Source organism: Danio rerio, chromosome 9 (genome assembly GCF_052040795.2).
Source record: "Danio rerio strain M-AB ecotype USA chromosome 9, GRCz13ab, whole genome shotgun sequence".
Lineage (NCBI taxonomy): Eukaryota > Metazoa > Chordata > Actinopteri > Cypriniformes > Danionidae > Danio > Danio rerio.
In genome coordinates, this window is record NC_141029.1 from 10,006,997 (window position 1) to 10,034,762 (window position 27,766).

Sequence of the window (27,766 nt, forward strand, 5' to 3'; positions counted from 1 at the left end):
ATGCAACGAGAACAGGAGACTGTTGTTTTGTGTTTACCTTATGATTAAAGTAGTTGCACGTCTGCTAATTCCCACCTCAAAATGAGCGAGTTTGAGCCACTAGTACATTAAGCGTTCAGAAAAAACAAAACACCAACGAAGAAACTCGATAAACACCTACTTCCAGCTAGCAGTGTTACTGAAGAGCAACAGAAACAGCACGCAAAGGTATAAATGCACGACTACGCGTATTGCATGTGCCGTGAGTCACGCCGATCACTTGACGCAGAAGTATAAACCAGTCTTTAGTCCCATATTTATCAGGGGTCACCACAGTGGAATGAACCGCCAAATGTTCCGGCATGTTTTACACAGAGGATACCCTTTTTTTTTACCCTACTTATATCGTTTCAGCCGTTTGATATGCCGTCAAATATTTCGCCAAACAGTCCTTAGGGATGCGGGAACACGCAGTCAGATATTTCACCGAACAGATCCACCACTTTTGGCGCTCATAAACAATCATAAAGCCCTCGTGCTGCAGGAATGAGGAGGTCTGCTGAAGGTGCGCAGCTGTCGTGCAGTGAGGAGTTTCATCTTTAATAAACTACGGCAGTTTGCGTTCACTGAACAGTAAGAATTATTAATAAATCTATATGAAACAGTGCCTTAAAAGTCACTTCTCGCTTTCAGTTTCGGGCTTTGGCGTGTTTTGCACTCACACACAAGCGTACCGCGCCAAAGCCCCAGTGAACCGGGCTCAGGCATACCTCTTCCAACCGGGCCAGGGCCGGCCAAGTGAACCGTGCTTGAGCCTGATTCAGCGCACTCACACTTTTCAAACGATCCGGGAAACGGGCCTGGGCACGGTACGGATGGCATAGTGTGAGTGACCCTAGTGAACCTGAGTCACCCTAAACATAAACAAATTACATTACTCATTGTAAATAACGTTTTAATCCAATAAAAAAAAATGTGTGTGGATTTTTATCTCTTATTGCAGTATTAAATATTGTATAATTGTAAAATTATAATTAAAACCAGGTACCCTTACAATGTGTTGTAATTAATGTGTCGATGCACGGCAATATGATAAAAGATAACTTTTTCTTGTTAAAACAAGTTTTAGTCCTAACCACCCCTGACAATGAAGAGCGAAATGTCTATTTCTAGAAGTAGTTTCTATTTCTGCAACATTGCCGCAAAAAAACCCGCACAAAATACTATGACAATGATATCCCCAGGCACTGATTATGTGCTTTATTCAGTGTTATATGCGACTAATGTGAGTTTGAACACCAATTTACATAACATTTATTACTATGCTAAAAAGCATGAGCAAGTTCACTTTAGATCTAGAAAAGAAACTAGCAAACGGTTTGAAAATAATAGTCTGAACTGTAACTTGTTGCAAGCCAACAACATCAGTTATTCTACCTACAGTACATGTTAAATAGGTTAATGTAATGTAATGTGTATTTATATAGCGCATTTATTGTGTATGGCCGTACACCCAAAGCGCTTCACAATCATGGGGGGGTGGGGGGGGTGGGGGTCTCTCCACACCACCACCAGTGTGCAGCATCCACTTGGATGATGCGACGGCAGCCACAGGACAACAGCGCCAGTGCGCTGACCACACACCAGCTATTGGTGGAGAGGAGAGACGATGATAGAGCCAATTCGGTGGAAGGGGATGATTGGGAGGCGATGATCATATGGGCCGATAGAGGGACTTTGGCCAGGACACCGAGGTTACACCCATGCTCTTTCACGAGAAGTGCCATGGGATTTTTAATGACCACAGAGAGTCAGGACCTCGGTTTAACGTCTCATCCGAAAGACGGCGCCCACTGACAGTTTAGTGTCCCCTTCACTTTTACTGGGGCATTAGGACTCACACAGACCACAGGTTGAGCGCCCCCTGCTGGCCTCTCTAACACCACTTCCAACAGCAACCTAGTGTTCCCTAGTGGTCTCCCATCCAGGTACTGACCAGGCTCAGCCCTGCTTAGCTTCAGTGAGTAACCGGTCTTGGGCTGCAGGGTGACATGGCTGTGGCCATTTATCTACGTAAATATCTATTACTTAGATTATTAGCCCTAACTATTTCATTGCGATTGCATTTGGTTGTGGACACAAATTGCTTGTTGATGGAATCTTGTTGCATTGTGTGTACTGTAGTTAGGACACGGAGTTAGCATTGTTTGTGTGATACAAGCAAAGACTTGAATTTTTGCAAGGAAAATAATTTAACCGTTATTAGGGCTGTGCGATTAATTAAAATCAAATCGCAATCGCGATTTGAAGAGTTTTGAAAAGAGGCTGCGATATGAAATATATATGTTATTTTTAATTACCCCCGCTCAGAGCAAATGCATGACTGCCACCTGTGTTTGATAGTCTTACTAACCAATTGAGTGAGCAGACTTTCTAGCTGACCACTCAGAATTGCACAACCATACTATGCAGAATGCCTACAATAAAAAAACAAAAAACAAAAAAACAATCAGACTGACAAGTAGGATGTTAGCATTTGCTGCTTCAGAAGCATTAATAGATGAATTAATATCGATGAAAAACAGGACATCGGTAATATGGGAATATTTTGGTTTTAAAGTTACAGACACTGAACAAAAACAGGTAATTTGTAAGAATTGGTGCCACAGCACAATCAAAATACAACCAGCACCTAAAAAAGCATTACAGGAAGTTTTATGAGGAGAATCTTGCAAAAAGGTCAAAAAGTATGCTAAAACTGAAAGTATTGCCAGTGATACTCAATCTAGTAGCAAGCAACAGCAAAGTACAATTTCAGTTGTTTCAGCATAGTTAGTTTGCTGAGTGGTTTTTAGTTTTATAATCATTATTTTTTTTGTTTTGTATAATAAGCAACACTATCTCCCTACTTTAAGTTCAACTAGTTTACAAAAAAGTCATTTTATTTGTGCTCTAGAGAAAAATAATGGTGTGATTTGAAAATAATTAAAACAAATTTGAATAAATGTTTAATTTAGTTAGGATCTTTTCAGTTTCTTTTTTTGCTTTAAAGCTTTTATCTGCATTTTAGCAGTAAGAAGCCAAGATACAGATTACTGAGTTGAAGCTTGACTACAAAATTAAATTTCAAATTAAATTGAAACCTGATATCTGTAAAAAATAAAATTACAATTTGATATTTTCGCCAAATCGCACAACCCTAACAGTTATATAACCCATTAACCCTGAAAGAAATGTATAGAAATATATGAATACACAAAAATATACAAATATAAAAAATAAACCTTTCAGATTACACAATTAGAGGCATCTAATATAGAATTAAAGGCTTTTTTAGGAAAGTTTTTAGGGAAATGTAACAACATTTTCTGAAAAACTTTCTTAAAAAATGCATTGGGCCTTTGCGTTAGCCGAAATACAGTGATTGTATGTACAAAAGCAAACAACAGGTATTTTTACAGGTGATACTGCTCAAGCAGGCCTATAAACAGTAGCTTATACATCTTCATGCAAAAAAAGGAATCCAATAATGACAATCATATTTTAAGTCATATTTTTGATGTTAATACAATATGTTATACAAATATGTTAATACAATATAGCACAAAAAAAAACCGTTGTTAAATGATTTATGGCTAACTGTGGCAGTTCTGAGTTCACATTTGGAAAAGCCTATGTAGTCAGAACAGCTAGGCTGCTCACTTTGTTTTGGAACGAAGCCTGTGACTGTAGTAAGAGTCATTTAAAAGGCTGTGAGGTCGAGATCTAGAGCACAGTTCAGTCAGCAATGAGACGCAACAACACTTCTCCTAATCGCGCCACTTAGCTGAAGTGGAAGTTGTTTTGCGAAGAGAACAGGCCACGTCCAGACATGACGACACCTCAGCTGTGTTGAATGCTGTCTTTTCAAGTCTGATTTTAATCTCTTTCTCTCTCCAAGCCCACGTCATCCTCCTCTCTCTATCTTTCTGTTTTATCTCTTCATGGAGACAAGATGTGCTCTGATTTCATGCTGCTTCACACTAGACAATTAAACTGCCTAGTGTACAATAACAAAGCCGCTAAAATTGCAGTTAAGAGAAGCTGACCATAGTACTGCTGACTGTTGGCTACAATGACTGACAAAGATTGAAATCATTGAACTGTTTGGGTAATGTTGACATATATGCTTTTGCAAAATGCATTTCTTTTTAGAACAGATGTTAGCACAAAAATGACACACTTCAACTTCAAAGGTCAGAAAAGAGAAAGTACGGTATTGACATAAAATTCACCTACTTCACCACAACATAAGAGTGATATGTGAAGGGTTTGTCCTCAGCGAGCAGAATGTTGGTGTACTCTTTTAAAAAAGGAAGTATAGTATAGTTCAAGTATGCCTCTGTGAGAGGACATGTCTTTCCGCAGTAGTCTGTTTTCTCCTTTACAATGAGAAACCGGATCTTCTGATGTGCACATGTAGGGCGTAAACAAAGCAGCATTTACTACCATTATCACAGTTATTGTCACTCATTAAGGAGGGATTCAATCCTGTAAATGTATCTGATAATACAATAACTGAAGTTTTTTTATAAACTAATTTTGAGAGGATCACTTGCTTATGATGTACCACGGCCGGTCCTGCATTAGCTATCAAATGATTTACCAATCAGATGAATACAAACGCACATAAATATCCAGATTTTTTTTACCTTAGTCATCTTCACTTTTACCCCATTTACCCCTACTTCTTCCCTTCTTTCCTAGATTAATCCAGGACAGGGTGGCACAGTGGCTCAATGGTTAGCACTGTCACCTCACAACAAGTAGGTCGCTGGTTCGAGTCTCGAACAAAACTGAACCAGTTCACATTCCTGTGTGGAGTTTGCATGTTCTCCCAGTGTTGCCGTGGGTTTTCCCAGGGTACTCCGCTTTACCCCACAAGTCCAAAGACATGCAGTTTAAGAAAATTGTCACGTTTTAGCGTAATCAAAACAAGAAACAAAAAGGTGCGGATCCAAGTGCAGATTATTTATTTACACTGCAACCAACAAGGTGATAAGAATACAAAGTAACAAATAAACGACAAAACCAGAAACTAAATCAGAGACGAGGCTCAGGAAAAACAAACTCAAACAACTAAACCTAATTAGAAAACAGACTAGACAAATGACACACAAACTAGACTAATGCAAAATACAAGAACAGGATCAGAATAACAAACTTGGAATCTTAGACTTACTCGATACTCAGACAAGGAAGACAAACGACGCGATAACAAACTGTGGTGAAATGGTAGTATAAATAGTCCGGATAATCAACAGTAACACAAAACAGATGTGATGACAGGTCAGTGTAGGTGTTCTGGTGTGTATGAGAATGTAGTTCTTCTGGGACGCTGTAGTGCTAACTGAGTCCTGATGCACTACAGCGCCCTCAGGTGGTCACTGATGGATGTGACAAAAATTGAGTAAACCAAATTGGCACAGTATGTAAGTCTTTTAGTACTAGGCGTTCACCGCATAGCCATATGCTGTTGTAGTTGGCGGTTTAATCGGCCGTGACAACCCCTAACAATCAAGGAACAGGTTGAGCGAACAAATTCGGGGGAGCTCTCAAGACCTGGCTGTCCTCTCTCCCAGGACAGCAGGCCAAGCACACTTTATTATCAATCATCAGCTAAGTGTGAACTCTTGAATCCATATTGTTTGCAAATATTTAAGAAATGTAGCAAAATTACTGCCAGCCCCTTTGAGTGCCTTCTTGGCATGAATTGTTAACTTGCTTTATGCCTTCACTACGTCACAATCACGCTCTGATTCGTTGCTAAATAACCAGTTTTATCACTCCCTTCATGCAATTCTACATGCTGCATCGGACATTAACACAACAAGAGGCTATGTGTGGAACTAGCTGGACCGACACTAACCGACGGACCAACAAAGCTGACCATTGGCTTGGTATGTCCCGGGTTTAAGTGGACAACTTGGACACTGTAGCAGCATTTACACTAGTGCATTTCAGTTTTAAAACTGTGTTAAAAAAGGCCAGCTCACACTGTTGGATTTTTTTATAATCCTGAATGATTGTAGCATGTCAGACTGCACGAACATGGCTCCCATGTCACACTGTAAGATCTTAACAGTTATAAAGTCAGACTTAACGTCACCAAACACACAAAAAATATATATATATGTCGCCCTTGGAGTTAACGTCATCCACGTGTGACACTTTCACTTTCCCGCGCTCTGAAATGAGTCCTTACAGCAAACGTAAACAATCTGTAGCAGCAATTTTGCACACGGCATGTGCAAAAAACTGTCGCATGGATTGCGTCATCTAATTCCTATTGGTTCTTGTATTGAAGGTCATCCCAGCTGTTGTCACACTGCAGCAAAGTGTCGGAAATCTTCTGACACTGCCAGAACTTTATTGGAGAAAAAATCTGATTTCAACGAGCACTAAGCGGCTATCAGTGAAAATGTCAAACCAACGATCAAAGATCACCAATTTTAGCCTAGGGTTCCATGAATCTTTTCAGATGACAAAATGTGGCTAAAATCTCACAGTGTGAGCAGGGCTTAAGAAGACACTCGTCGCCAGACTTGTGTTTTTACAGCATTTAAGAAAAATGACACTAAACAGTGTAAAAAGCATGCTACTTAACTATTCACATTCACTGGGCATGCGCTACGGTTTGGCCGATAGACGATGCCATCATCCATCGCCGATGGCCAATAGACAACACGATGCTGAGCGAGCATCGCCGATCCTTCGCAAGCCAACTTGTGAAAAATACACACTTAGGCCCCGTTTACACTAATACTTCTTAGTATTAAAATGACATTTTAGAATGAAAATGATTCACATCCACATCGTGTTTTACATAGTATTATAGGTCAGCCCTCCGTCATCTGAAAACACAAGTGACCACACACACACAGACACAGCCACACACTGTCATGCGCTTCTCTGAGCTCCAGAGAGCAGTGCACGTTGGACCATTTTTCAAGGTTGTACCGCTGGATCGCCTCTTACTACAGTTGTTAAATGTGATATTCAGACATCCCAAGTCTCCTGGAAGTTCCGGGAGTCTCAATGCATTTGTGGGACTCATAATGTCCGCAAACGAGGGATAATCTCCCGGAAATTGCGCGTCTCCCTCCCGGTCCTCAAATAAGTCGTGCACCCTTCTCACCCCCGGATCCCTCCTACCTCTTCGGACACGTCACGCGCACTCTATTAACCACTCCTTCCCTCTATTAACTACCACCCCCCCACACACTGTACAATGCCAAATTGGTCGATATCGCCCAACCCCAGCATGCGCATATCAGGCTAACGTCCATAAGAGTAATGGTCATATGAGAGCGGCTTGATGAATCAGGGAACGATACACAATAGTCTAGATGACCAGTCAGAGAGCGATTGTGGATTTCCACATCTCTGTTTTCCAATGTTTGTATTTCAGTCCATCTCCACTGAAACAGAACACCAACACTTCCTAAGTAAATTGGGGTTTCCCATTTTTCAAGCTCAATATGCCTATACTATTTTCTGTTTATTTTGGATTTTTGTATAATAAATTATTCTCTTTTTGGCAGTTTTTGCTTGATACATGGTTCTTCTTCTCCCATATTACACAAAACTGTCACAACATAAATGCCTTAGTAGCAAAGAATTCTGGCCCAGATTTGGCATAAAGCTGGGACATCAGGCATTCATTCGGCACTGGCGTACAGCATGTGGGCCAACCATGGCCTGGGTTTGGCAGAGGTGGCACCGTCTATAATGCGGCACACAAGATTTGGGCCAGATGTAAAACGTAGTATTTGGCCCAGATTTTAAAAATTGATTGTGGGCCACGTGAGTTTGGCCAGTCTTGACCCACATTTAAAATACATAAAAATAATTTTGGATTAAATAAATTAATTCTACCAATCAGGTCACTGAGAAAAAACAAGGCCCATAGTGTGCCTAAAGCACAACGCTTCATAGGTTTATTAATTTCATTGCAATCGTGACACACCAACCTTTCTGGCCCAGTTCAGGCCCAGTTATGAATTATTAACTTGGCTGAGACTTGGCCCAGATATGGTCTGTGTTTGGCCCTTGTCTGGAAGCCAGATTTGGTCCAGTCATGTACCGTAATTCACAGCGGCATGTGGGCCAAGCAAAACCTGATTGTGTGGGCCAGAGCTGGGCCAGAGAAATTTTGCTATGTGGGTGTTAGTTACTTCAGTCCCCAGTCTAACAGCATGTTAGTTGTAGCAACCAGTATTGTGATATCATTTAAAGTCCATATCTCCCATCCAAATGGACAAATGTGGATGCCAGCCATAACTGTAACAAAATGAAACCGCACCACAGTGGCAATGGTGGCGAAGACATTTCTCTCAGTACACTTATCCTTTTTAGGACAACTTGATTGTTTTATGTTCAATCCACTTACATTTGTAAAATACTAAATATTTAACTTAATTCCTTCATGTTGTCCCAACACAAATCGATTATGTGGAATGCAGCATTGTAACAGTGTATAAGGCAAGCATATTTAGGTGCAAATTTAAGTAAATTACTGTGAAGTATCTAAAGTACATTTCAGATAAGTACATAAAAAGTACACTGAAAGTATACTTTTTTTTTATTTTTTAGCATAAAGAAGAATAATAATAGCACACTTCCTAAAAATTCTTTTTCGTAAGAGTACTACTACCATAGACACATACATATATCTAAACCATTCTCTATCCTCCTTTCCCTTCAGCCGTTGTTCCACTTTTGTAGACTTCTTCATTATTTTATGGACCTGTTTTCCATGCAGTCCCAGTGAGCCTTCACCCTGGTGCTTGGTTCTCTGTGATTCTGGGTTACAGAGGGGCCGGGCCGCATGTGGGTGTGTGAGCGGAAACCAGCTACTGACATTTCGAAACAATGTTTGTCAAAGAAGAAGGGGGAAAAAAAGCAGTGGTCAGGCATTTTTGCAAAGTCACTGCATGTGGGCGAGAGATCAAGAGGGTCTGTATGATGTGTGAAATAATCAAGACCAAGAGAGACAGGGAGGTATATGTGCAGTTGGTGGTCGACCAATGCTGCAGCACTGACATAATATACTTGTGTTTGTCTTTATTATGTCAGTCAGAGAGCGTCAGATCTATGTTTGCCTAGCAGATATAAAGATGGGTGAAGTTCTGAATCCATTTTTCTAAAGTCTGCATCTGCATGCCATTATACTCCATTAGAGGTTAATAAAAATGGACAAGCCTTCAGACTATATAAACAGATGACAGATCTCTAAAGATTCAAACTTTGATACTGAAGAATTGAATGATGATTCTGAAAATAATTACCTTTCATTTTAATATAGAACTATTCATTTATACTATGTATTTATTAAGCTGTAAATTTAATAAATAAAATGACCAAAATGTATCTTGAGTTTAATTTACTGCAACAGAAATGTCTAATGAAGTACTCGATATTTTAAATGTAATTACAATGTTTGTTTTTCCATCCTTTTCTAACTACTTGCACTTCATTCATTCAATCATTTTCTTGTCGGCTCAGTCCCTTTATTAAATCCGGGGTTGCCACAGCGGAATGAACCGCCAACTTATCCAGCACGTTTTTACGCAGCGGATGCCCTTCCAGCCACAACCCATCTCTGAGAAACATCCATACACACATTCACACACACACACTCATACACTACGGACATTTTAGCTTACCAATTTACCTGTACCGCATGTCTTTGGACTGTGGGGGAAACCGGAGCACCCGGAGGAAACCCATGCGAACGCAGAGGAAACATGCAAACTTCACACAGAAACGCCAACTGAGCCGAAGCTCGAACCAGCGACCCAGCGACCTTCTTGCTGTAAGACAACAGCACTACTACCTACTGCGCCACTGCGTTGCCCTTACTTACACTTATAATCATTAATATAGCCATGAATACTAACCAACCTTACCAAAATTATATCAGCATCAAATGTGCATCATTTTCAGACCTTAAATATTTGAGAGGGGAAATGTATATGAATATTTTACAGATTCACACACACACACCTGTACTGGAATATAAGGTTTACAAGGACTTTCCATAAATGTAATGTATTTTATATTGTCAAAACTTTATATTGTCTTATTGTCTTTATATTGTCTTACTTCTATCTTCGATTATTATTTGGCCCTACCCTATGCCTAAACCCAACACTCAGAAAACCTGTGGCCAATTTGTTTTTGTCAAAAGACCCCATTGCGTATGATTTTTAAGTATTTTGATTTACAAGGACACAATATATGTCCTCTTAAACCAGCTTTATTGAGTACAATGAGGTCATACCTATATCATTATACAATTCTGTGTCCTCATAAACAACATAAACAAACACACATTAAAGGAGAAAAAACATGGAGTAGGGCCTGTCTGCGGACTGCAAGGGCCTTAGAGGCATAGCTCATAGTACGTTAGAGGTATAACTTGAAGTTATGGAGCCATAAACTATGTTGTCAGCAAGATGGGGCTGTACATCAGTTATTAGCGTCTACACCTACTCCACACCTAAAGCAACCATCAGTTATTAACATCTACGCCTACCCAAACCCTAAACCCAACTCTCATCATTATTCATACCTATATCTTCCCCAACCCTAAACCCAACCATCAGTTTTTAATGTACAGCTGTGAGTTGCGGAGCCTTTCATACTTTGCCCGCTGGCCATTGTACCGTTATTTGCAACAGGAGGCGATACCGAGTAGATTAACTGTCATGACAAAAGTCAGTAGAGCTGCATAGTGGAGTTAAAACAAAGAGCATAATAATATATCAAATGAATTGGTTGTAAATATATTTGAGAGAAACTCAAGAAAACATTTGCTGAAAATGTTCTCTGCAAAGTATTTCAGCCATCTTGCCAACAACATCTCATTGTGACGTCTCGCATGGTTCAATGGGATCTCGATAACTGCAAGCTACTCCTCTAACTTACTACAAGTTACATCCTTTCATCTTACGCCCCCTTCTTGCAGTCTGCAGACAGATACACTTGAACATGGGGTATTTCATATTGTAATGTCATTTTCTGCAAATGAACGATCTAGATCGGGGGCGTTAAACAGCCCTGCATAGTTTAATTACAACCCTGGTTTAACACACTTACCTGTAGGTTTCAAACAAGACCTAAAGACTCAATTAGTTTGATGAGGTGTGTTTAATTAGGGTTGGAACTAAACTGTGCAGAGCTTCGGCGCTCCAGGAACTGAGTTTGACATCTGTAATCTACATGATAATATTGGAGAGACACTTGCCTTATCTCCACTGGAGTAGAAGAAGTAACGCAGACGAACAATGTTGCAGTGGTCTAATTTCCTCATGATCTGAAGCTCACGGTTCTGCAAAAAAACACAAACAGAAGAAACAGATTTACTACAACTAGTCATTTTCAGCTACTAATAAAACGCAGCAGTACTCCACCACAGCAACACTCTTCCCAGCTCTGTTTAACACATTTTAACCATATTTAAATCCCACACACTCATTACAAAAGAGGTGTAAATGACAATAATAGCTCATGGCATCAGTGACGGCCTTTTGAAGACTTAATATCTAGAAATGATTTGAAAGAAGAGAGCAGTGAGATTCTGATTGCAAAATTAGGGGGCGTTATATTAAAAAATATAATAGAGACATTAATAAGTCAATAATTAATTAATTGATAAGATTTTTGTCTGTTAATTCAGGGATTTTTTTATTCATAATTGCAGGAGTAGTGTTGTCAACTGATTGGTAAAATTCATTCATTCATTCATTCATTTTCTTGTCGGCTTAGGCCACAGCGGAATGAACCGCCAACTTATCCAGTAAGTTTTTACGCAGCGGATGCCCTTCCAGCCGCAACCCATCCCTGGGAAACATCCACACACACATTCACACACTTATACACTACGGACAATTTAGCCTACCCAATTCACCTGTACCACATGTCTTTGGACTGTGGGGGAAACCGGAGCACCCGGAGGAAACCCACGCTAAGGCAGGGAGAACATGCAAACTCCACACAGAAACGCCAACTGAGCCGAGGTTCGAACCAGCGACCCAGCGACCTTCTTGCTGTGAGGCAACAGCACTACCTACTGCGCCACTGCCTCGCCATTTCCAGCAGTTCCAGTGTTAAATTATAACAGCAATGAATTTGTTCAAATCCCATTAAACACAAGTAATATAAACTCCACAATTAAATGGGTTATTTTTGATAGCCGTAGTATTTATATTTGTCTTAAATGTCTGAATGTACAGCATATGCATCTGTCTGTGGAAATAATGGGGGGAAATAACTGAATTGGAAGGACACAATGACCCAGAAATCGTAGCTGCTGTAGCTCCTCGCTGAGAGCACTTGGGTCATTTTCTGACCCACATCTGACCAGAAAAATAGATCAAAATAGAGTTATTGAAATGACCAGTTACCATGACAACTAGAGTCATCTGGCTGCGATTCTTGGTAGAAACTGGCTAATCAACAATTTTATTTAAAGCACCACCCACATGGTACCAGTCTGAGTGATGCTTCCTCTCTGAGAGTAGCACAAAATGAAATTACACGGGAATACTTCACTTTCGAGGTTTTTTTTTTGTCAGATTAACAGCCACACTAGAAAACAGCAGGACTTATACACTCAGTAATTGTCTGAGGTCAGTTTGATTTATTTTTGGCTGGAGTGGAGTTGGTTTGGTCTGGGTTAAAGGACTAGGTCACGTAAAAATGTCCATCTGCTGTTAATTTGCTTACTCTCAGGTCACTGAAGGTGATTACTTTTTTTTTTCCATCAGAATATTAGAGTGGAATGAAGAGCCTTAACCGAAATTGTTTGTTGACGATTGATAAAATGTCAAAGAATATCAGTACTTTAACATACACAAGTAAGACTAAATTATCCTTTGTTTAATTGCTCTGTGCAAAAAATAAAAATAAATAAAACGAAATGAAATTAACAACATTATTACTTTTAATCCAAAGCAATAACAATTCTTAGTGAATTCATAACAGTCTGAGTAAATTAACAGCAAATGTTTCTATTTCTCCATTTATAAGCTAGTGTGCTAAAACAGTGACAAAACTTGCATTTAGAAGATATAAAATTGGTATAAACATGTAAAGCTTGTAGTCACTTCCACCCAAATGGACCAACAATTTTATTCATGTCACCTCACACTAGTTTCTCATCACATTATAACCAGTCAATTGCTCTCTAGTATCTTACGTGCTTCTCAGTTGCTTTTCATTTGATGCACTTGAGCTTAGTCACTCTCACTGGCAAAGCTGTGATAAACCAAAACATAATTGGCTGTTTTATGAAAAGGGGAGGGGCTACTCTATGTCCTCATAATGTAATGTAAATGTGTGTATTTATATAGTGCATTTATTGAGTATGGCCATACACCCAAAGCACTTTACAATCATGAGGGGGGGTCTCTCCACACCACCACCAGTGTGCAGCATCTACTTGGATGATGTGACGGCAACCACAGGACAACAGCGCGTACTGTACCACTCACTGGAAACGAGCCATTAATTACTTTTTGTTTACTTGAATAATCCAACCTTATCTCAGGTTAAAACAAAACTATTTTACATATTGTCTGAAAAATGGCTAATTTTGACAGATCCATGGGATTACATTCATACTCAAACGATAATTTTCAAAGGGTTGTGCACTCCCAATCCCCATCCCTAAACCCAAATGTCAATGGAGGATGAGCAAATCATACCAAAATGTACGAATGAAATTACAATGTGTACTTCATTGGCAAACATGTGAAGATGTGCTCTAATTTGCTCTAATATTTCAATTTTTCAAGGCATGAGTTTGACCTAAATAGTTTTGCTGGTATTTTAAGGATCATGTATTTTACAGAACCCTGATATTTTGGTATGGTTACAATGTAGTTGTGAAAAGCAACCTGCGGGGACAGAGGGAGGGGTGTGGAATCGAACTGGGTTTGTGAATGTGGTGTGCGTGTGACTCAGTTAGCCATTACAATCACACAGTGGGTGGTAATTTGTGAACACACAAGCACTGCCAACTGTGCATACAGTCGGTCTCTTCAGGCCATTCCATTTACACACACACACAAGTTCCTCCACTAGAGCCAGAGTATGTCACACTGGGCTTAAATAAACCAAATCATGACCTCTTTCGCAAAGAATAGTTGTTGTTTTCTCATTTTAGGATCCTGTTTTGCTCATTTTCACCAATTTTACACTCTCTGTGTGTCATCACGATGCCAACAAAGAAAATATGATTTTGATGAAGTCATCATTAAATTAGAACTGACTAATCCTATTGAACATCGAGTCCCACTTTATATTAAGTGTCCTTAACTACTATGTACTTACATCAAAAAATAAATACAATGTACTAACTGTGCTTATAATGTATTTGAGAACACTTGTGGTGCTTTTGAGTTGGGATAGAGGTTGGTTTATGGACAGGTTTGGTGGCATGTGTATGTTTAAGGGTGGGTTATGGTGTAAGGGATGGTCAACAGTGTATTTACAAATGTAATTACAAAAGTTAATTACAGATGTAATTAAATACATGTATTTAATCAAGCATAAGTACACAGTAAATACATGTATTTATACAATAAGTACATTGTAACAAACTGTTACAATGTAAGTACATATTAGTTAAGGCCACTTAATATAAAGTGGGACCGAACATTGCAGCATGGTCTAAAAAATGGTCTGATTTAGTACTCATTTATCTCCCTTTCTAATGAGTAATCAGTTTCCCTCAAATATATTTCCCTTTCATGACGACTTTAAGTCTGTGTTCACAATTATAATTTACTTTAAATGTATTAAATTTATTTAAATAATTTTACATTTATTTATTTACTTTAAATGTAAATAAGTCTAACCCTAACCCTAACCCATGATGAACAACCTCAAAACTTGCCGTTTTTAGTCTCTGTCTTAAAAATGTCATTTAAAAAATATGATTAAATAATAATCTTTCTTGACATTAATTTGAGAAAAGAGGTCTCGATCATGAAAGATTCAAAATCTACAAGGTTAAAGTTGCTGTAAGTTTAACAGGAAGGACCACACAGAGGCTCAGTGGTTAGCACTGTCGCCTCACAGCAAGAAGGTTGCTAGTTCGATTCCATGCTGTGTAAGTTGTTATTTCTGTGTGGAGTTTGCATGTTCTCCGTGTTCGTGTGGGTTTCCTTCCGGTGCTCTGGAGTCCAAAGACATGCGCTATAGGTGAATTGAATAAACTAAATTGGCCTTAGTGTATATGTGTGAAAGAGTGTGTATGGGTGTTTCCCAGTACTTGGTTGCTACTGGAAGGGCAGTTTGCTGTTCATTCTGCTATGGTGACCCCTGAAGAATAAAGAGATTAAGCCGAAAAGAAAGTGAATGAATGAATGAATGAATAAAGTTTAATAAGATGTTTCCTCTCAATACTGATACTAAATATCTTTAAAAGCTGAAATACATCATGATTAAAATATGTTTTAATATTTCTACACTGTATGATTCAGCACTGTAAGTTTGGTTGACTGAAATATTTGTCAAAGTAACAAGCAAACAGCACCTTTGCTACATGCATGCAGCCAAGTACACAATCACTTCATAGAAAATGATTGTTTACACTGAAAACCCCTATTACATCTCTTCATCTGCACTATTACATCACACAAGCTTTTGCATAAGATGCAAAACGAGGTGCTGAGATCTCCTTCTGCTTCCTTTGATTGATTATACATAACTTATCTAAGCTTATTTTGATTACAATTGTTAAGTAATATACAGAAATGCTTGCATGCTAGCATGTACATGCTAATGTGTTTGTTGCAGAGTCATATAACTTTTGACACACTTAACGCATAAAAAACGCTTGCATACAGAGTTTTTTGAGGCAGAAGGAGCAAACTGCACTGAAGGTGATAAAGGAATGACAGAAATAACATCAAGAGTATCATGTGCAGAGAATTAGCTTCCCAGATAACGCACACACCTCACAGAGCTCTAAATGTGTTTATACATGACGTGTTCACTTTTGAACTGTTTACTAAAATCACACGTGGCAGTCCTGAAGACAAACTGCCTGGTTTACTTGGCCTACTGTGCTTTGGCTAGTGATTTTAAAAAGAGGATAATGTTAGCATGTGGCTAAGATAAAGGCTCAGTGCTTTAATGCCATCAAATGAGTGATGTTAATTAGAAAAGAAACAGATGATGGGGTTTGGTTTTAGAACACTTGTAAACGTTACCTAGAAAAACAGCATGACCTACATTTTTTTCAGCTAGAGATTTTGTTTACAGTGTTAGCATGCAAGGTGGCGCAGTGGTGCAGTAGGTAGTGCTCTCGCCTCACAGCAGGAAGGTCACTTGTTCGAGTTAAAGACATGTGGTACAGGTGAATTGGGTAGGCTAAATTGTCATAGTGTATGAGTGTGAATGAGTGTGTATGTATGTTTCCCAGAGATGGGTTGCGGCTGGAAGGGCGTCCGCTGCATAAAACATATGCTAGATAAGTTGGCGGTTCATTCCGCTATGGTGACCTCGGATTAATAAAGGGACTGAGCCGAAAAGAAAATGAGGGAATGAATGTTTATTGTACTTTTACAAAAAAAAAATATATATATATATATCCAATACAGGGACTATTGAATACAGCGCAGATAAAACACACTCACTCACACACCAGTTCACAATCATAGTGTCAATATCTCTGTCAGGTCACTTTACAAATGCTGCCCTTCACATGACTCACACACACACACACAGCACATGGATGCGGTACAGTTCTCCAACAGACACTGCTCATCCATGTCGGTCACTGTCATGATGAGACAAGGTCAACTTTTTCACACTGGTGGAAAATTGCTTGTTGACACAAGTGACCTATATTTCATTGACAACACCACCATCTGATCTTAGAGTCACTCTCAGGCCAACAGCATTTATCTGTGGCAGCTCAGAGAAAGGGACATCTTTCTCATGTCAATCATACTTGTTTGCTGCAGTGCATGAAAGGGATGAGGTAAGAAAAGTCTGCTGCTGTCACACGTGTGTCCTCTCCTGATGAAACTCCAGGGTTGCCATAAATAAGGTGATAAAATAAAAACTATTTTAGGGGCTCCTGAGATCAGTATGAGACTCAAAACAATTGCAAGTAGCAGGAAAGCAAGACAACTGTGATTAATGCTCCTTAAAATCAATATTTCCAGCCAGATCTTTTCAGGAAATGTAACTATTTTACATATTTGCAAAAAAGTGAATGATTATTACAAATTCATATGATTTCATTGGTACAAAAATATATGACTTTTAAAAGTATGTACCCCCAAAATCCCTAAACCCAACCATCATCGAGGGATGAGAAAATCATGCCTAAATGTATGAATGAGATCATAAAAATTTAAATGAATAAGCCTCTGAATCCAAAAGTTGTGAATTGCTTTGAGATTGTGTTGGTATTTCACAAGTCATGAATGAGAATTTAGAAGGTGGTAAATTCAATTTGATATAAAAGAATAGCAAAACATCTTGTGGTATTTACTTATTACAAATCAACAACATTATTTTGAAAATTATAAATAATGAACCAAACATTTGACCATACATTTACTTCATAATTACCGTTTTACTTGATCATGATCAGTGGTGTAAAGTAATGAATTACAAATACTCAAATTATTATAATTGAGTAGTTTTTTCTTATGAATTGTAATTAGTGGTTTTAAAAATGTGTACTTTTACTTTCCCTTGAGTACATTTTTAGTGCTGTATTGGTGCTTTTACTCCACCACTTTTCTTTAATCTGCAGTCACTACTTTATTTAATTTCTTGTCTATGGGGATTGGCTAAAGTAGAAAAATCAGTTCTGTGATTCCTGTCCAATCAAATCGCACATAGAAAGTAAATCATATGATTCTGAACAAGATCAACACATGGGCACTTTATAAATGCAGCAAACCTTTTGGAAGCATTTTAAAATGTCCAAGAAGTTGTTCAAAATATTTACACACATTGACGCACAAACTTTTAATAGACTGGATGTCACTGAAGAGAAAATAGACGTCGACTATACAAAAAAAAAGGATGTCGACTGTAAGATGACTGAAATCAACAAAGCCTTAAACAATCACTAAATTGAATTGATAAAAAATGGAAGAAAGAACAGAACAAAGGACTGAACTAATGAAGAAAGAAAGAACTAAATGAATGAAGGAAGGATTCAATGAAGGACTGAACAAACTAAGGAACGAACGAATGAACAAAATAATGAATAAACAAAGGACCCAATGAAGGAAAGAACAAAAATTATGAATAAAGGAATGACTGAATGAGCGAACAAATGAAGGGAGGAACGAACGAAGGACCAAATACAGGAAGGAATGAACAAATGAATAGAGGAAAGACAGAACAAAGAACCTAATAAAGAAAGGAACAAAAATACAAATTAACAAATGAACAAAGGACCTAATGAAAGAGGGAACAAAAATATGAATGAGCCAACAAATGAGGGGAGGAATGAAGGAAGGAACAAACAAATGAATGAATGAAGAAAGGACAGAACAAACAAACCATGGAAGAAAAGTTGGAAGGAACAAACAAATATAGGAAAATCACTAAATGCACTACAGAATTACGTTTACACATCTCTGGACAAATTGCATGTAAATGCAAAACGACTTTTTACAGTGTAATACTCACTACTCACAACTCTTTTAAAAGGGCTATTTTTTACTCATTCTTTGAGTAATATTTACAACAGATACTTTTACTCTACTTGCACTACATTTTTGGACAAGCAATGGTACTTTTACTTGAGTATGATTTTTGGCACAATGGCTCAGTGGTTAGCCTCTAAAGTTGTGCAGTATTGGTTAAAACTCGTAGTGTATGAGTGCGAGAGTGTACAGGTGTTTCCCAGAAATGGGTTGCGGCTGAAAGGGCATCTGCTGTGTAAAGCATGCTGGATTAGCTAGCGGTTCATTTTGCTGTGGCGACCCCTGATAAATAATTGACCAAGTCGAAGAAAAATGAATGAATGTTAACCTTAATGTTTTTTTGTGTTGTGATCTGTTTGTGTTGCGATCTATTGCTGTGAACCACATTGTCTTTCTGGGAAAATAAAGAAATTCCAATCCAATACATGAATACATTTGTTGTAGTTTTTACAGTAATATTGAAACATAAAATGCCAAGGTTATAAGTTCAGCTCCCAGAAAAAAAAGCTTCGCCCAAAAATGTGCTGTGATTTATTAATACAAAGAATGAGAAGAGTTTCCCATAGATGGGTTGCAGCTGGAAGGGCATCCGCTGCGTAAAACATATGCTGGATAAGTTGGTGGTTCATTCCGCTGTGGCGACCCCAAATTAATAAAAGGGACTAAGTTGAAAAGAAAATGAATGAGGAATGAGATTTTAGTACCTGTCGATTTAAGTGAAGTTTATGCCTCAAAAACTATGAAATTTGTATTATATATTTTTAAACCACTTCTACTAACTGTTTACCGAACAATGGATATATTCTGATTTGTTGCTATTTTGTGACAAACTGCTTTGCACTGTAAACGTGTAATGGTGTGTTTGATTTACAACAGCCAATTGAGCACTTCAGTGTAACATTTTAATACTTTTATGACAACATAGTTAAAAAGACACAAGTGTAGAAATCAGGACGATAAACTTTACATAAAACTAAAGATTGAAATGGGTTGTGACGTACTGTAAGGCTGCACGAACTTAATGATTATTTTGGTTAAAATTGTTATCATGGCTGTTTAAAATGATTATCATATGGCCAAAATGTTTATACAGGGTTTCTGCAGGTTTTGCCAAATCAAATTTAAGACTTTTTAAGAACACGAAAAATTTAATTTCAGAGAAATTTCAAAACAAGAAGACCCATTTTTTTCAACATAACTTATAAAAAACTTCTCAAAACTATACACAACAGACTGTTATAATTATCGTTATGAATATAGTTTTGCTAAAAGTTTTATTGAGATTTATTGTAAGTGATTGGATGTGTGTTGGGTTGACTGGATACCTTTACATAACAAAGGAAAATGAAGACCAATTTAAAATTATTTAAGACCTACAAGACATTATTTCAGTTAATTTAAGACATTTTTGGGGGAAAATTGAAGACATTTTAAGATTTTTTAAAGATACCACAGACACTTTGTTATATTAAGTATAGTAATATACAAATGAAACAAACTGTGCTTTAAGCATCTTCACTGAAAAAATTAAACTTGATTTGTTTCTTATTAAAGCTACAAAAGTCCTTCAGTCAAGACCGATGAGTGATATTGTCCTTGTCTTTTTTTGTTTGATTAATATTAAGAACGGCCAACTGCAGGAATATAGCGCTATCAATATTCTGATTTAAGCTTACATGTCTTTTCATTCTGAACTCTTTACATTCATTACATAACAAACCAGTGTTTCAGTAATCACTAAATGATGCATTTTGCCACATTTTTGCATGTTTTTCATGAACATATTGAACTAAAAGATGACTTTACATGTCCCTAAAGTCATGATTTCACTGATTTGAAAATGAGTTTTGCAGACTGCAACAAAGAGGGTGAGACATGACACAATAATCTCTTTATCCTGATTTTGTTTTTAATCACTGGAGGCCAAAATCGAATTTAAATATTGATTAATGGCACAACCCTAATGTGATGTCCATTCAATCAAAAAAAAAATGATTGTCATGAAAAAATATTCTCAATTTATTCAGTCTCTTGAATGTCCGCAAGTAAAATATGAGCACACTGGAAAGCTGCCTATAGTAAAAAATGAGCTCTTACAGTTTGCTATAAAGCATTACACACTTTCAAGGGAGCAAGAGGGAATGACTGTCTCGGTCTTACCTTAAATCGCTTGTCCTGAAGAACCTTCTTAATGGCCACCAGTTCTCCTGAGTCACAGAGTTTGGCCTGATAGACCACGCCAAAAGAGCCGTTACCGATGACCTTGGTGTCAGTGTAGCTGACCTCCTGCGGCCGGTCAGGTCCCTGTCCAGGAGTCGCCACCACTGTGGTCACTTTACTGCCATCTTTATCTCCTACAACCAGATAAAAAGAGATGGGTTGGAGACTGAAGCTGCAAACAGCCAATAAAACGACAACTGGGAAAGCATTGGCAATAAATTCCTGTGTTCCACCAATCATACTCGAGATTAATGTGAGAAGAATCTGTAAGATTGAGGATCTAGCAACATTTTCTCCAACTACTACCAAAAAGAATGAAATACAATGAAATTTCTTGACAGCACTCTTGAATTTCTATGTCTAGGGATCATTTTTAAGTGCAAAATGTATTTTATGCATTTGGCAAAGCAGTATTGAATTCAAAGTATAATCCTTTGTGAGTTGGTCATGGAACCCATGTCCTCAGTACTGCTAGTGCTCTTCTGATTGAGGACACAATGTTGGCAGATGCAGTAAAAAATACAGTATCGACACACTGAAAGCATCTCAAATATTTGGTCCACTTCATATTAGAAGGTCCTAATTACTATGTGCTTAGATCAAAAAATAAATACTATGTACTTGCTTTGTTCACAATGTATTGAAGAACACTTTTTGGTGCTCCTGAGATGGGATACGAGTAAGGTTTGCAACAGGTTTGGTGGTATGGGTAGGTTTAAGGGTGGGTTAAGGTGTAATTAATGGCCAAGAAATTAATTACAGATGCATCTACATGCAGATATTAAATCAATCATAAGTAATAACATATTTTTACACAATACGTGCTTTGTAAAAAAAATGTTTAATTTCAGTGCATATTGGTTAAGGCCATCTAATATAAAATGGAACCAAATATTCTCCTGTTGGTGAACATATACTATTCTACTGTTGAAGTTCTGCAGAGCAACATAGGTGCTTCCTTAAAATAAAAACACACGTTACCAGACTGGATATGGTAGTAGGAAATTCCAACTAGTATCCAGTGGGTTAGATCCATTTGATGTAAGGCTTTGTGTTGATTCACAATGGGTGTCAGGGCGCAATAATTTTGGGATGCTTTATGACATGATCCCAATAGAAAAACAAGCATGACCCTCCATGATGGACTATAGAAGTAAGCTCCTCAGAACACAGCTTTTAAACAAGGCAAAATGGATGAGAGACACTTTTGGTGGTATATTGTAGATGAAACTATAAGGAGATGTCTATTTAGATTTTCTTTTAGCTTCTTATTGAGATCTTTTTTTTTTTTTTTTTTTTTGGAGACAGCCAGTTCACAACAGTTCACAAGCTACTTAATGTCATCACTCACACTGAGAATGATAGCAAGCCATAATTTGTCAAAAAACGTGTATCGTGATGCATCAAAAGCACCTTTTTCCACTATAAAGCACATTTTTTATGTTAATGTTTCTTCATGGATCCCTCAATAACTTTTTTTTTTAAATCAAAAACAAATATATTTTTAAGACACCCCATAGATGAAACAATGCCGCTAAAATGCTCAGGAAATCTGTACTTGATAGTCTTTTCCTTCAGTGTTAACTGATGCAAATGAATCAACTTCACATTCATTTTTCTGATGTTCAGTGTTGCCAGATGTATCAAAATGTACCAAAAGCTGTGCAAAACCCACTCAAACACAAACATCCAAAATATCAGATTACTTTTTTTATTTAATTAAATCAGAAATTAACATATTTACTTTAACTGTCATACCTTTTTAACCATACAGCCATCAACACCAACAGTCACATAACCACAATAGTAAAATAACAACATAACTGGATCACATCGAAACACTGCGCCCTTCTCACCATCACACTGCACTTATTGTTGTGTAGATTAAACTACCTATTAGAGTATGTTTTACCTTCGAGACTATACTACCGAGAATACAGTCATAAGCAAAAAATCATGTCCAACACTCAATAAAGCTGGACGACATTGTCTTGAAGCAAGTGGAAAGTTCAAATACCTCAGAACAGTGTTAAGTAAGGATGGGAATCAAATAAGGATCTCAACGTGAGGGTCGCCACATCTGGCAGACTATATCATGCTTTAAACAGAGCCAGAGAGAGAAATCTCCACCAGAACGAAGCTAGCTGTTTATAACTCCACCTATGTGCCTACTCTTACTAGGGATGTCCCGATCCGATATTGATATCGGAAATTCGTCCGATATCAGTCCAAAAAACTATATCGGACTGCGTTAAAAATCTTTGATATAAGCAGTCTGATACTCTCTAAACTCCATTACAGCTATTCTATCCAGCAGCGTCCAGAGCCAGCGTGCAAAGCTGTGATCACAACACCGCTTGCTAGCAAAGTCTCTAAGATATAACATGCTCTTGACAATAAGTTATGGTGTATTACGATAGAAATCTATTGTGACGGTAGCACACGCTGACGCAAGCAACAATGATGGCAAAATGAATCAAGCTCCGGTACACTGCTTCACTGCGAGATGTATTGTTTTTTTGCTACAAGTTTCAAAGCCTCAGGGCACAACGTCACATCACTACTTTTTGTCCCTGTCTGCCGCCAGCCTTCCGACCTCTCGCCTGTTATTGTACTATGATTCTTGATTGCCTTCACACATCTGTTTGCACCCGTGTTGACCACTGCTTGCCTGACTGCCTTAATCAACCTGAATGTGGATCCGAACTCTGTTGTAAGTGTCATATCCCTGGTTACACAAACTGTGCCAGAACAGATAGCAAAAGTTAATGGAAACTTTGTTCAGCTTTTATACCGCAAGGTAGAAGAGGCCAGGAATAAGTAATGTTTACTTTCAAAATGGGGCATAAATTCATCCAATTTGGCATTTTAAATTATTTTGAACATAATTAGGTGACGCTTGTCAATCAGACAACGCTTCTATGTTTGTTCTTGCTGTCAGTTGTGGAACAAAATGTTCGATTAAAGTTTCATGATTAACCACTATGAGTTTAAGTGAAGTTTTTCAAACTAATTTCGAGACGAGCACGTGATATAATTGACTGCAGCTGGCGTCCCATCTACACTCATTAGTTAGCCAATCAGATCTATCCTAACTTACTATAAGTAGCCTAGCTAGATTTACTCCCTTATCTTCGTTTTCCGAAGAAACCCCCCATCCACCCCTTTCTCCTCCTTTACAAAAGGGGAGCTCTCGGGAACCACCTGATCTCGTACTCCCCTCACATGCTCTATGGACCTGGCGGGAGCCCTGGGCTCAACTATCTCCGAGCTCAGGGTTCCCGGGACAGCATGCCAAACCTGCTAACAGTTGTCAAGCAATATCTAAGTGTGAACTCTTGAATTGCAGGCACTGTGTGATGCACGTGCACACGAATGGGGAGTCAGATTTGTCCGGGGAGTCAGATTTCAATACAGCATTCTTTCACCTCATCTTGCATGTGGGTCCATGCAGTTTGCGCTATGCTCTGGTCTACTACTAACTGAATGAACATGCCTATGCCATTTTTTACCCGCACAATCAAATCCAAAACCACCCAATCTAGCAACATTGCTCATGTTACTAAGGGTGGCCAAAATATTTATGAGTAAATGATTTGACTGTTTTTTACATCTCAACTAAAAAAAGGTATAAAAATGGCTAACACAATTTTTTAATTGTAAATTAGGCACAACTAGGGACACATTAACAGGAAAAGCTGCAGGAAAATATACCTTAAAAGGATAAATTACCCAAAAATGAAACTCACTATTTACTGTCCCTCAAGTGGCACCAAAACTTTATAAATGTCTTTGTTCTACTGAACACTAAAGAAAATAATTTGGAAAAAAGCTGAACACCTGTAAAATCACTCACCTCCATAGTAGTAAAAACAAATAATATGGAAGTCTTTCTTTAAAAGATCTGCTTTTGTGTTCAATAGCAGAAAGAAAGTCTAATAGGTTTGGCACAAGTGAAGGCTGAGTAAACGATGACAGCATTTTCAGTTTGGGGTAAACTCTCCCTTTAAGCTTATGCATTTTACATTACCGCTCTTGGCAGATGTGTTCCCACCAAAGCGGCAAAAAAGAAAGTGCATATTTGGCGCATGGGAGGATTACTTCAGCAGGTGACTTCAGATGAAAGTCGATTATATTGCTTACAACGCAAACATAGCACGTGAAATATAATCCTCAGCATGATGTAGAGAGGTTTTAAGACAGACTATACTTTCTCTCAGAGCTGTGAGGGGTAATAAACCAGAGAAATAAGTGCTCTGCTAAAGTGTGATCTTGTTAGTGTCTTCATCTAACACATTAGGAACAGATTTAAAGAACTCATGGAAACATTTACAACGTATTACCTCTTTCAATAAAAGCAGAACCCTGCTGTATTTGCAATGGAAGAAATTCATCAACTTATTCTAATATAAATATACTTAATTCCTATTATAAATATATATAATTACTAATAGAATTGTGGTTAGAATTGTCGCCTCACAGCAAGAAGGTTGCTGGTTTGAGCCCCGGCTGGGTCTGTTGGCATTTCTGTGTGGAGTTCTCCCCATGTTCATGTTGGTTTCCTTCGGGTGCTCCGGATTCCGCCACAGTACAAAGAAATGCGCTATAGATAAACTAAATTGGCCATAGTGTATGTTTCCCAGTACTGGGTTGCAGGAAGGAAGGGCATCCTCTGTGTAAAACATATGCTGGATAAGTTGGCGGTTCATTCCGCTGTGGCAACCCCTGATGAATAAAAAGACTAAGCCAAAGGAAAATGAATAAATGAATGGTGAAATTTGTGTCCCAGCACTCTTAAAAACAAAGGTTGCTAAAAATAACTCTGCAGTGATGCTATAGAACAGTGGTCACCAAACTTGTTCCTGGAGGGCCGGTGTCCTGCAGATTTTAGCTCCAACCCTAATCAAACACACCTGAACAAGCTAATTAAGGTCTTACTGGGTATACTTGAAAAATCCAGGCAGGTGTGTTGAAGCAAGTTGGAGCTAAACCATGCAGGGACACTGGCCCTCCAGGACTAGGATTGGTGACCCCTGCTATAGAAGAACTTTTTTGGTTCCCCAACAGTGTTGCCAGATTGGGCGGTTTTGAATTTGCGGGTAAAAATTGGCATAAATTTGAGAGGTTTTGAAGCGCAACTTTCATATGCAACTTATTCAACAAAACATAACTGTGTTCTCCTACTCCATTCAGTCAGTACTGACCAGCGCTTAGTACAAACCGCATGGGCTCACTAACAAGAGGAGATGAAGGACAAATCCGACTCCCCTTTGTACACGCACAGGACGCAGCCCCCGCAGTTTAACTCACAAAACTTCAAATAGGACGAATTTATACCCCATTTCGAAAGTAAAACATATTTTAACATTACGTGCAGTTTGTGGGTGACAGGGGGCAATGTTTCGATGAGACCTGGATAGGTTGTGGTTCTGTGACTGGTGTTGGTTGCTGTATGGTTAAAAGTTATGACAGAAGGGTTAAACCAGGTTAAATAAAATATTAATCTAATATTATGGCTGTTTTTTGTGTTTTGGCAGGTTTTAGACAGATTTTGACTTGAATAAGTCAGCTATATCTGGCAACACTGTTCCCCAAAGAACTTTTTAGTAAACAGAGTTCCCACTCGAAGCCACATGTCAAATTCTCAAATTTTTCTCTGACATTCGCTGACAAAAAAAGCCGAATTTCATATAATAACCTATAATGAAGAGAGAAATAAGCAGCTACTGTGTTGAGAACTGCTCAGACAAAAAAAAAAAAAAACAACCACAAACAGCATTCTGGAAGACTTTGAAAATAAATGAACTGGTACTGAAGAAAAACCTAACCATAACAATAGGCAAAACATGTGAAACGACAAATTACATTTTGTTACATGAGAAGTCAAATTCAAAACAACAAATAAAAATTCCTGATTTTCCATAATTTAGACAAATATGATGAAATACCCTGACTTTAATGTCTGGAACAAAAATTCTATAAGATTCCAGAAATTCCACGACCTGTGGAAACCCTGACAGTAGAAAAAAAAACAAACAAAAAAACATGTATTTCCTGTCCTAAAATAGTGTACATTTAAATTATAAAGAATGTTGAGCAGTGTTCTTCATAGGCTCATTAATGCGAATATAGAACCTTCATTTTTAAGAATGAGGTCATGTGTGTATGTGGGATCTGGTCTGATATTAATGGTTGAGGCTACTTGGATTAGCTTCTTTAGAATCCAAGGTACAAAGTCCCTGTTTACTTTGTTAAAGGTTAACTGCACAGAGTCAGCTTGTCTTGAACATTTCCAACTCCCTTACACCAACACAATCCACAAAGTACAGATTCTTTAAATCAGATCTGTCAGTAGATTGTTGTCTCCTTGTTAAAGAACAGAATCGGATGTTGGGCTTCAGCTCATTACATACTCTCTCCTCCTCCACCTTAGATTCAGGCCGAAAACTGCAATATTATTGATAAGTTAGGGCTGGGCAAAAATATTAATGATTCTGACATTGAGTTTTAAAATGACAAGATTTATTTTTCTAAGTAGATTCTCGTTAATCATTAGTTGTAAAATGTCTCTCAATCTGCACATGTCGCTGACTCAGTAGATTCAGACCGATGACACTGCACAAAGATCAAAGATCTAAATTCTGTGAAATTCAGCCTTAATATTTAAAATGTACACTTATAATGGTTGAAGTTATCCATTTTGACCATCAATAATGGTTTGGATTAGAGGCAGCAGGCATTCTTTTGAAAAGTGTTAAATATTTATATGAATGACATTCTACAAATTGTCTAATTCATAAATATTCCAATACCCCTCTCGCTTATATCCAGAATAT

General features: G+C 38.1%; 2 protein-coding genes across 3 annotated transcripts in view; both read right to left on the reverse strand.

Annotated features, from left to right (window-relative positions):
* LOC147842272 (uncharacterized) overlaps positions 1–27,766 on the reverse strand; it is a 543,494-nt gene that overhangs the window by 258,292 nt on the left and 257,436 nt on the right. The window lies entirely within an intron of this gene.
* gsk3ba (glycogen synthase kinase 3 beta, genome duplicate a) overlaps positions 1–27,766 on the reverse strand; it is a 90,589-nt gene that overhangs the window by 30,001 nt on the left and 32,822 nt on the right. For both annotated transcript variants that reach the window (XM_087265951.1, NM_131381.1), the window contains 2 exon segments: positions 20,871–21,064; positions 11,270–11,353 (listed from right to left, as the gene is read on the reverse strand). In XM_087265951.1, the coding sequence (XP_087122077.1) occupies positions 11,270–11,353; positions 20,871–21,064 (278 nt within the window).